At 42.0% G+C, this 12,156-nt stretch overlaps 1 protein-coding gene across 1 annotated transcript in view; it reads right to left on the bottom strand.

Annotated features, from left to right (window-relative positions):
* Positions 1–12,156, bottom strand: part of cadm3 (cell adhesion molecule 3) — an 87,136-nt gene that overhangs the window by 43,001 nt on the left and 31,979 nt on the right. The window contains 2 exon segments of the mRNA XM_054596857.1: positions 6,989–7,093; positions 7,096–7,137. Of these exon segments, the coding sequence (XP_054452832.1) occupies positions 6,989–7,093; positions 7,096–7,137 (147 nt within the window).

Below are 12,156 nucleotides of genomic sequence, written 5' to 3'. Positions count from 1 at the left end.
ATATACAGCATCCAATTTGTGCTACTGTCACATAATCCTTTCACAATGGAGCAAAGTCCATTTTCTTTTTTCAATATTTTGTGTCCACATCTGTTATATGCATTTCAGAGTCTGTGCTCATTTTATGAAACTGTACAGATATGGCGTTGGTGTGAGCGTTTTTTCAACCTTTGACTTACTGCTTTGTTGTTGATGAATCTAAATTATGTAACATCAGCACAAACATTTTTCATGATTCAGAAACAAATTGATCTCAAGCATCCACATGGATTTGGTTCACAATTTAAGTTTAGGTTTAATATAACTGGCATTGAATCGGCATGGTAAGATACCACGAGAGGTAAGTAAGAAAATATGTCTTTTGTGTGAACGGATCGTTTCTCTAGCTTTGTGATTGCTGTGGATGAGTTTCATGCTCCTCTCCGAACTTTAACAAAATGAAAAGTAATCCTTGGAAAGTTGTTTGGGAGCTGTGTGACAGAATAAGCAAAGAGTAAACTCTTACGCACAGTCAACTCTTAAAGCTGAAGGATCGCAACATTTGAGACTGTCCTCCCAAGAATGAAATAACACATCTTTCAGCAGATGTCACAAAACAGTTGGAGGACAAATGATGCCGTTCTGCTGATAACAAACAGCTAATTTGTTGTTTAATTTGGAAAACTACCATTGTAGTTTAAAACACAGTAATGGGAATAAAATATTAAAGCATAAAACAGTCATTTCTGAAGCGAAAATTAAAACCTTTTGCTATTTTTAGCTTCTCATATGCCGTTATTTTCCTGCTTTTCTCTAACTTTAGGAGAGTGAACTGATTGTCTTTGCATTTTTGACTTCTGGTCGATTAAGATGAAGGCTACAAAGACATCTTGTTGTGCTCTGGGGAAATAGTGATTGACATTTTTCACTACTTTCTGACATATTATAGACAACACAACTACTCAAGAAAATAATCAGGGTTGCTAAAGGCTCCCTGGTGCGTTGCTCATAGGTCAAAGTCTCAGAATGAAGCATACAGACTGAGATCTGTCTGTCAGGATGCTCACGGCTTCATCTCCCTTTCCTGACAGTATTCTTCTGTGGTTTTCTTAAGTATATTGCTGGCTGTGCTAACTATTCTAGCAAGCTCACCCTGGAGCCCTGCAGTTCAACCACGACGTTAAGTGCAATGTTAGCACACTCAAACCTATTCTTACTGACTCACTCTGAAGCTTTAGAGACTCCTGAGAAGACTGTAGTTTCTGGATGAGGGCACCAGCTAAAAGCCAGATATGTAAATGTAATGCTCTTGTTTGTTTCCCTTTTGCTTGTCTTGATTTCAGAGTTTCAGTCTTTATCTCCTTCACGTTCATCTCTTTATCTCAATGTGTCTGTCTCTGTGTCTCCTGGTAGTCTAGCATTAATGTAGGAACCCATCAGTTTTCATGCTTTCCTAGCTGGCTAATCTCTGCTATTAGCAGCACTGGGTCTCTTCTTTCCTCCCCTCATCCATCCACCCATCCACTCCCACATGGTCCCTGCAGGGTATCCGTGGGTCCTTAAAAGGGTCTTAAAATAAATTATCCAGAATTAAGGTTTTAAAACGAATTGAAATATCCCATGTTGGCTACAGCAATCAGATCATTTGTGTTCGCAAATTAAATGACAGGTTTCTTTGCTGTAAATGTTCACGCTGAGATTAATACGGGACAGAATTAGCTGAAAAATGCTTTTATTATTTGTCATAGTATCTGCTTTAATAAACACGATTGGGCTTTGTGTCCCTCAACAATTAATTTCCTGTTTTGCTTTATCTTCATCTCGCCAGTTATACTTGCAGAACTCTCATTAGCTCTGCTCCACTGGAACCAGGCTGTGGTTTTTTTGCCAGTTATGTCCCTTTACTTTCTTTTCTAATTTAAATCTTTCTATTCACTTCCATTTAAAAAAAATAAAACATAAATTTAAAAAAGGCTCTTAAGAATGTGCCCACACTGTGTTCCCTCCTCCGCTGGGTCCCCGTCTCTCTGTACTGCATCTCATCTGTGCAAAGCAGGGTCAAATTAAACTGATATCAATGGCTTTCCTTGTCTGAATAACGATAAAAGTCAGCTTAAGCTTTCAATCTACCACGGAGATTTGGACCGAATGGATGTGACCCTGTGATTATGCCGGCAACATCAACATTTCATATATCACAGTCATGACTTTTATATTTTTCATCATTTTCTTTCCACATTATTGGTGAATAATATAAATTACATCCAAGGTCTCTTTCCCTGTATCTTCTCTGAATCATTTATACATTGTCATTTATTTTCCCCTCTATACTGTTACATCTACCTCTCTGTCTTCATACTCTATCCATTCTCTTCACCATCCTTTCTCCTCCTCTCCTCCTCTTCTTCTCTATCTAAGCCTGTTATGATGATCCTACTTTCTTGGCTATGTACTATGTATTATTTTTTTTTAATAGGGACACCTGTTTAGATTAGGTTTAAAGTGATGACTGAAGAAAAGCATCTGTGCTCCTGTCTTTGGTTATTCTTCTCTCTCTCTCTCTCTCTCTCTCTCTCTCTCTCTCTCTCCTGTCATTCTTGTCTCTGAATTTGCCTTCTCTGATCCAGCAGTAGTAGAGTCTCTACTCTGCGGTGTGGAGTCCATCACTGTGAGGAGTTGTCACTCATCATTTTCTTCTTGTTCTTCTATCTCACATCATGCTGTTTGTCCATCCTTTGCTCTCCTCCACCCATTCTTTTTTTCTTCTCATGTCTCAACTCTCCAAAGCGCGGTGCAGTGTTAAAAAGCAGTGGTGAAGAGCCCTAAATTCTCTCCTTCTCTCCTTCTTTGCTCTACAATCAACTGGCTTATGTCTTTTCCCTTTTTTTGTTCCAGTTCTAGTATATCCTTCTTTTTTCTCTTTACTCTCATCCCTCCATCTCTTGCTGCCTCAGCTCTGAAGCAAACTGTCTACGCTTTGCTGTTTGGGCCAAGCTGCATAGATTTGCTGCTCCATCTCGATCTATCATTTCCAAAGTGAAGCACGGAGGGATTTTCATTTACTCTTTTCCCTCCTTCTGCCTCATTTTTGAGATCCCTCCATCCTATTTTATAATTCGCTGTCTTAATCTGTCTGTCCTTCCTTCGACTTTCCTTTCTTGGCTGGACAATTACAGTAAACTACCGAGCAAGATTTGTTTTGGACGGTCATGAGCGGGAGATGGCGAAGCTCCACGTCAACCCAAACGAGCAGAACGTTTTCAAAAATGACTTTCTATGGCAAGTAAACAAATCCTATTAAAATTGCGTTGGGAATTGATCTATCATACAAATATCGGTGGGATTATGGCAGTCATTGGTGGTTTCTTTCAACCTTGATCATTACCTCAGTTTAAAGCTGCATTCATCATTATTTTCATAATTAGAATACATCAAATTACTATGTATAATGAGTAAAGAAATCAAATCCACAGAGAATTATTCCCAAAAGAGCAAACTTAAAAGTTTCCAGCAACAACAGGCAGCTGTTTTCTAATAAAAATATACCAATATAATAAACAGACTGTAGGCTACCTGCTCAGCATACAGTCATAAGTTAGCAACTAGCTGGTGAACATAGTGGAGCATTTAGCAGCTAAAGAGTCAGCTACTTCCTCTAAGGAGTTGGCAGAGACCAAAATGGAGCTAAAAGGAAAAATATTTTTCAAGGTGATAAAATGTCAGTTTTGTGTTTAGAGCTTGTTACACTGCCCTCAAGTGCCCAAATAATCAGTGAACGCAGGTTTAAGTGAGAATGTTTTATTTAAAGGATGATCATACGCACCTTCAACTTAAGCAATTTTTGTGCCCAAACTTAACCAAAAGTTAATGGCAGCTGTCGCCAATGTTTTCACAATACAGATCCCCGTGGTCGGAATGAACAGAGGACCAATAAGGCCAATCCTACCGATATATTATATATGAAATTATTTAAAATTAACACTACCCTTTTTTGTTACAGTATATTGACTTGAGACCTCTTTTCCTCAAATATTACTAATCAATTAGCCTGACTCGTTCATTTATTAACCCTTTATTTTAACTTGGAATTCACAGAGGTACTCATTCAGTCCTGTAAGCAACATCAGCTAACGTTAGCCCCAATTGTCGACCAGTAGTGAGCAAACTCAAAACTCATTAATTATTCTTCGAATGTTCTTTTGCAATTTCAGGTTCATTCAGGTTTCCTTCATTGTATCAACAGCTAATTACAGTCAAAATGCTATCTCTTTTTTCTCCTCACTTCATTTTCTCCATCTGCTACTCTTCCCCAAAAACAGTTGCCTTCTGTTTTTTCCTCCTTCATCTCTTTCTGTCCTTTGTCAGTTTTCTTTCTTTTTTTGACTGTACACTCCTCCATCCCTCCGCTATCTTTCTATCTACTCTCCAGATCTTCACGTCTCTTCTTTCTCTCTCCATCTGCTGCTCTTAGAAAGAGAAGACACGGATGAAGGGTTGAATTCTGAGCTCCCTTCATCTTCTCCTCCCCTCCATGTCCCTCAACTCTCTGCTTTCCAAAGTATAGCATCTGCTGTGCATGTTGGACCACTGCAGTGGGGGAGTATCTGCTCCATCTAACCCTCCTCCTCCTCCTCCTCCTCCTCCTCCTATTTTCTCCCATTCCCCTTCCTCCTCTTCCAATACGTTTCTCAATTCCCTCCGAAGTAGAGGTCAGCCTTTAAGTGTTCTATCATTGCAGAGAAGTGCCTCTCTCCTCTCAACTGTGGTTGAAGCTCCATCTGGAGTAAAGACTTGCTGATCTTTCCATTTGTCCTTCCCCACCTCCCCTCCCTCCCTCAATCTCTCTCTCGCCTCTCCGTGCTCCAAATCATCTGTTGGCCCTCTGCAATGACAACTTCTCGGCCTCTACACTTGGCCCATTCTTTACTCCATCTCTCCATCACTTCGCTTCTGCTGTTAAGTGTCGTATTCGGGCACGAGGGAGTCTTTCTAGCTCTCTCGCCGCCCTTGTATCGAATTCTCCAACTCTCCCACCAGTCCTTCTTTCCATCTGGACCAATCTCTCCTCTTTTCACTCACAACTACCAAATCTGTTGTGTGATGTTGGACTATTGAAAAGAGGCAAGACGAGAGAAAGTTGGCGCTAACATTTGAGCTTGTCAGGATTGAAGTTTCCTTTAAAATTGTTATGCTTTTAAATATCACCCTTTTGAGGTATTTTTGTTTCATCGTGTCAAATAAAAAAGGAGACGTCTTTTTATTGCAATCATAGCCTAGTAATGTTGTCCCTGTTTTCACACTCCAAATGGGCATCGTGCATGCTTCTTTTCACTCCTGACAATGTTTTGAACCACCGGTCTGAGCCAACACAGTCAAAAGTTATCATTAGCACCAAAGCGCCATATTTATACTGTCAATCAGTATTTACTGTGTCAGTTTCTTTTCCCCACCGCTAGCCTTCCTTCCTTTTTTGTCTTTTCAAAATACAGGGTCTGTTGTATGTTGCTGGACAATTGAACCACGGAGTGGGAAGTCGCTCTTTTCAAAATATCGTTAAAAGTCGGTCTGGCTTAAAGTCAGACCGACGGCAAATTGATTAATGAGACAATTTGTCTTTAAAAAGTAGTTGTTTGAAATGGAAAAATGAAAGCACTTTTGCCCATCAGGTTTGTTTGCATCCTTTCATTAAAAGTTTGTTGCACAAATTGAGCACTTTTTTGAGTCATGCAATATTACATGTTGTTGCTCTCTCAGTTCCCTAATGCCTTTGTTCGGAGCTTTTTCTCTCGAACAAAGCATTTTGACCCAGTGAGTACAAAGTAGTTATTAGTGCCTTGTTCAGCAAAATGGAAAAAGCAAAAGCGTCTTTATTGCAACCTTGTCTCCTAACAATTACATTCATATGAAGCTGTTGTGCATTAGCAAATATTTTTTGTAGAAAACATGTTTTTTATCAACATAAACCCCCTTTTTACATGTAGTCACTTTATACTTCTTGGGCAGGTTGGACAGCTATCTGATCAAAAGTGTGCATCCAGACATGATTATGATGATTATAAATCTGTCTCTACAAGACATATTTAATCTTTACTCTGCCCAAATGTAACGACGTCAGTAAGCCGTCTGTGGAAGTAGCCTCTAAACCGTCTATCCCTTGTATAACGCCAGCTGAGGTGGCCCTTAATAAAGCCGTCTTATCTGCTCCAGAGATTCATACACGTGATGAAACCGAAGGCGCATGAAGGCTGTTGTGGCATTTATCTGATCCTTGATTGGTTCAACCTCTTAATGTTAATGGTAATGGCATGAACGAAAGCCCGTGAAAACAGTTTGTCTCACTTGTAGTACTTGAGTAGGGCCTGTGTTGATTTGCATGTAGCCTAGAAAAACCAAAACGGATTGAAATCTGATCTGGGATCTGTACAACAGGGACGCATGTATGTTGTTAAGTGTCAACAAAAGTTCATCAAATTACAGCTGGATTTTATACAGATGTGACAGGTGAAATGACATGTAAATGGGGCCGTAATTAACTCATTTTGAAAGTATCTGCAAGCTGTTCACTACTACTGACGCTCATGGAAATTGAAGTATATTAATAAATTAGATTAAACAGTAATAAGAGAGATTGTGGTCTTTGTTAAGTATTTAAAACGGCAACACTAACATGACGCACATGAAAGGATGCACTAACTTACCAAAATGATAATCTTTGTCTGAATCCTAACCAATAGTTGTTTTTTAACAACAGAAAAAAAAAGTCTCTGTTGTCAAAAACCTGTGCTTTAATAAACCTAGCTACCCAGGCAACATCTCTGTGCTACTGAAATGTCACACCGTCTGGACTGGAAAAAAACAATTGCCAGTGAACAGAATAATAGAAATAGGAAGCATTTGTGTTCCCTCCAGAACATATTTGACAAAGCAAATCAGTCCTATTTAAATGTATTTTTTTAGGATTCCCTCATTCAAACTTTCATAGTTCCTCTTGTCGTCCCCCCCCACTCACCTCTCTTCTCTCCAAAGTACAGGGTCTGCTGTGCCGTGTTGGACCATTGCAGTGAGGAGTTATCGCTCTCGGGCACATTGCAGGTCAGTGTCACCGTCCCCCCACGGACACCGTCTCATCTTGGGTCACTGGCTGCAGGGGGTCGTCGTCTAGGTAACGGGAGAGAGGGAGAGAGAGGGGGGGTTAATCATAAGACAGAGCGATATTGAGGCAACAGAGACACGTCAGAGAGTAACTGCGCTTATATGAAAACACAAGCAAAAAACCAGTGGCACAGACCGACACACAAATCAAATGAACCCACAAAATGCATTACTTGCATCGCCCCCTCTCTTTCTCTCTCCCCACCCCCCCCGCCCATCTCTTTCTCGGCTTGTCAGATTATCCATACATCTCTATCTGTCTTTCCTGAAAGCAAATACTCAATGCACATACGCACACACACAAACACACACACACACACACACATGGACATGCTGTCAAGGGGACGAAAAAAAAGCAGACAAATGGCGATCTGGTTGTATGTCTGCGAAGGCCAATGTAAGAGCGATGAGTCAGGAGCAGGTCCGGCACCCAGAGACTGCAGGACCTGAGGGACCAGCGAAGATGAAGAGACCAGGACGAAGAGTGGCTCTCGACAGGTCAGAGCAACAACAAGAGCTCCGTCTCGTTCCTTTAATGGCTCCGTAGCCCTCTTTTGTCAATAACCGTGTCAGTTGCTAACGCCATGCATATGTATTGGGCTGGTTCAGAGTGAGCTCAAACGGGACAGGCATTATGTAAATGAGCGGGTCAGAGGGAAAGAGAAAGAGAATACAAATGACCCTGCATAATGAATTGATTCTAAAGGCTGGAGCTGGAACACCACAAAACCACTGAACAGTGAACTGGGTGTATAACAGTATTCGAATTGGCTCAAATTATGGTATTTAACAGCACTCCCTTGATAACGGGTGATGGTGCAGGCTAATTCCGCTCTTTGGATTCAGCGAGGTTGGCAGACCATTATGTGAATCAGAATAAGGGACGTATACTGAGATATGCAGCCCCTCGTAATAGTAAGTAATGCCGAGCCTCGTCGCTTTACTGTCCTTTTTTTGCAGGGTTAAGTTATTGCTGCTTTAAACGCTCCCCTCCCTTTACCGTTCACTTCAAAACATGCCAGTGCTCGCTCAACCTAATCTCGAGCAAAACAAAAAAATATGGCGTAATTGACAACAAGACCAAGCCAACGGAGGGAACATCTCCGGAGGAAGAAAAGCCCCAAAGCGGTCTCCTCACCCCTGAAAATATGGCATGCATAAATGGTTTAATTGGAACCAAATTGTCAAGTGGGAGACAGGTTTATATTCGGCGTGGAGCGTTATCACATCCTTGCACCGGCGGTGGAATTGATTTTTTTATTTTTTTGCAGGAATAACATCTGTTTAAGTGCGCTTCGGCAGAACTCCCATCAAGAAATGGAAGAAGGGGGGAGGAGGTGGGGGGGGGGGGGCACGCCAAGAGAGGATGCAGAAGTGGAGGCGTGCAAACTAAGTGCATGTGTAGCATCAAAAATCACACATCTCCAGAGCATGAGCTGATAAGGGCAGGCGCGGCAAACTTTCGGTATCTTTCTTTGACATTTTAAAACCGTTTTTTTTTTCTGGCCAGTTCAGCAACTCTAAACACAAAAAACACAAGTTGTTAGAAAAGAAAAGAAAAACTCTTAAGCTCGCCTCCTGGCTGAGAGGATTCAGAGGTCTTAAAGGTACAGCGGCCGTTCGCCTGTAGGATCCACTCAGAGACTTCCAGAGCGCTTCGTGTCAGGGTGAGTCGCTCCCCCTCTCGCTCTCTGCGGTGTTGTACTGCAGCCCTGACCTTGTGGTTAGTTTTATCTAAGCACCCTGATGGCTAAGGGCTGAATGTGTGGTCAAGTGCAGCAAGGATTAGTGTCTCCTTTAATAGCATCTTGGGCTAATTCTTGCAGCTGATCGCTAGAGCTCCTCTCCTTGGCAAGAACACTTTGGCTAAATGCTGTCCCAGTGCATCAATCGTCAAGCCGACCGCAATGAGCGGTGACGAGTTAGCCGAGCCTGTTTCTTAGCCTCGGCCCCGGCAGGAAGCTGACGTTTTCTGACCGAGAACATCCTGTGTCGAGGGCTCAGAGTGACATTTGTGCTTGTACAAGTTCAGCGGTCAATTAGTGGCTCCTCAGCGATGAATGGGAGAGATCTGCCTTTTAGGTGGAGACATTTTGACAGAGCTTTTTACAGAATATGTAAAATTCATGCACAGCAAATTCCAGAGTTCATACTATCATCACTGGACTGGATCTATTTTACATTCTCAACTTCATTTAATACCCCCTTTAAATCTCCTTTTTAAACATCCTCAAAGTATGTAGAAACAAAACATTTGCTCAACACTGCATAACACCATCTGCATCTAATTTGCATTATGTGTACACCACCAGAAATAACTCAAAGTCTTGTGGGATCAAGCTAAGCTCGCTGTTGTAATAAATAATGACCCACCCAAAGGTCCAGAGGAGCTGAAGAGGATAGATTCCATAAATTCGGTGGCAATAGGTGATTATTTGGTAATTTCAAAGTCTTTTATTACCATTTCAAATTATCGATCTTGGGCACGGAGGGCCTAAAGGTTAGATAAGTGGGAAGGTGGCAGGAAGATTGCAGATTCGATCCACGGACTGGCAGGGGTAAATCTAACAGCAAAAAAAAAAAAAAGCCTGCAGCACTCGTAGTTGGTTCATTACCACAGCTGGAGTGCCTTTTACTCCCCAGCTGAACTCCAGTGGAGCTCCGTGGCAAAACAGAACAGACTGAGTGTAGTGGCTTACAAAAAGTTTCTGAATGCAGTCTAATAAATAAAGGTTAATCTCACTCTTATTGAGTAATATGTTTTAACGATGATTAAACGGCACTCTGCATCTTGAATGTGAAAGCTCCACTAATGCTTACAAATCACTACATATACAGTAAGCGTGGGAGCAACCTTGTTAGGGCCTATCGGTCAAATATTAATCACAGATAAGTTCATTTACTTGCAGGATAATGTATAAATCTTATAGCGATATTTCAATTGGACCTAAGCATTCATTATATGGGTGGGGTTAGCAGCAGTTGGCATTTAGATGGGCACATTTGAAATGGAATCAAATTCTCTGTGGTTGACAAATGTCACGACAAATCCAACTGTCCTTAAAGGCACCCCCAAACCATCCGATGGTCCATATTGGTTTACACAAACACTACAGAGTCCCTCGCCAGCAGCACATGACCCCCATAAGCCTCAGATACAGATACAACTGTTCTTCATACCTTTGTAGCTACTAAAGAGCTAAATAAAAGGGGGGGGGATGAAGTTCAGCCAGAGTTTGAACGGTTTAGATGGGCTAAACACCAGAGCTGCAAAAAACGAAAAAAAAGAGAGACCTATCTATCTTTAGCAGACGCTAAGTTAAACACTGTGGCTTGCTCTTCTTTCTTTCTTCTCGCCTCCCATCCTCCCCTCCCCCTCCCCCTCCCTTTCGAGCTGTAAACCCGCGGAAAACACGGGGTATTTAAAGCAAATACAATTTACACTTTTCCCGCGACTGGCAACAAGGTGACAGAACGCAGAGGTAGAACCCTGACTGGGATATGAAATCACGGTAGGGAGGGAGGGAGGAGGAGAGAGAGAGAAAAGATGGATGGAGAAGGGTGCGTAGAGGAGGGTGGGTGTTAAAAATGAGACGGAAAAGTGTGGCGGTGTGACAATAACGGGAGGGAGGAAGCCAGTGAGACAACGGAGGAAGCGTGAGGACCTCGAGGGCTTTCACATTATGAAGAAAAAAAAAAGAGAGAAATGGAAACACCTTAGAGGAATAGTTTCACCCACTTTCTTTAAAAAAAATAGGCTTAATTACTTTCTTTCTGGGAGTTAGAGGAGAGGATCAATATCCATCTCATGCCTGCGCGAATACATACGGGGCGTGTTTAACGCAGCGTAAATATTGGATGCAGGTGGCAAACACTCAAGCCCGCACAACGAGAGAAAATACACCAACAAAGCACTCACTATTAAGCAGTTCTGTTCACTATCACGAAGGAACAAATCTAATTATCACTTTGTGTCTCGTTCGTCGGTTACGAAACGTAAACGGAAATGATGAATTTGTAGCGTTAGACGGAATTACACGCTGAAACTAAAAGGTCCCACTCTGTTCCTGTTACCTGAAGAACCAAACTATATTCAGTCCAATCAGACCGAGTAGGTCCCGCTTTATGTTTCAGGTCTAGTCTAAAGTCTAGTCTACTGTGGCACGTCATGTGACTGCTCTCTCTTTTCATGACCGTGTGAGTCATCACACTGGATCATGTCTGAATATATCGTGGCTCTATGATATTGTGATGGCCTCTTTTCACAGTATTCTAATGTTTAATGAGCCGAACAATTCATCAAGAAAAAATGAACAGCAGATTAATCGTTATTTGCAGTCCTGCTACCTGGTTTGCTTCCGAATGAGTGTTTTTCTCCCCTTTCGTACCTGCTGCTTCAGACTTTATATTGAGATGACGTCATGCACATAAAACAAAAGCTTTGGAAAGGTTTCGCAAATGTTGAATCATAACGGTTTTGAGATTCACAATAGAGAGAGTAAGCGTTGACCTTTAATGCCGTTGGAGGTGTCCTGTCTGTTTTAAAGACATCTGTTAAGGTGGGCTGTGGGGTAAAGTCCTTTTAAGGTGGCAGGGTTTTTTCATTTGGTTGTGCTGCCTTGGTTGGAAGCAAGGCTGACTCACAGCCCCGCCCTAACTCTCTGGAACAAAGCAAAAAAGTGTGTTCCTCAAAAATATTGAACTATTCCTTTAATAAAATAAACGGCTTTCTTCACCCCCTAAAAAAAGAACATAAAAAATTCGAACCACCTTGACCATCTCCATGTTCACGCCCTCCTCTCTTCCTTCCACCTCCATCTGTCTCCCTCCCTCTTCACCCCCCCCCGTCCTCCTCTCCATCTGCCCTGATCTCTTGCTCGGTTTCCTGTCGTCCTCCCTCACCTCTTCGCCCTTCTGTCCGGCCTCCTCCTCCTCCCCCCTATTCCCGATAATCTTGTTTACTTCTTGGCCTTCTTAATTCCTTCTTTCCCTCCTTTTTTCTTTTTTGCTCTCATTCTCCCTGGG

Source organism: Anoplopoma fimbria, chromosome 3, assembly GCF_027596085.1.
Source record: "Anoplopoma fimbria isolate UVic2021 breed Golden Eagle Sablefish chromosome 3, Afim_UVic_2022, whole genome shotgun sequence".
In the NCBI taxonomy this organism is placed as follows: Eukaryota; Metazoa; Chordata; class Actinopteri; order Perciformes; family Anoplopomatidae; genus Anoplopoma; species Anoplopoma fimbria.
The sequence above is the reverse complement of the archived record's forward strand: the minus strand, read 5'-3'. Positions and strand labels throughout refer to the sequence as shown.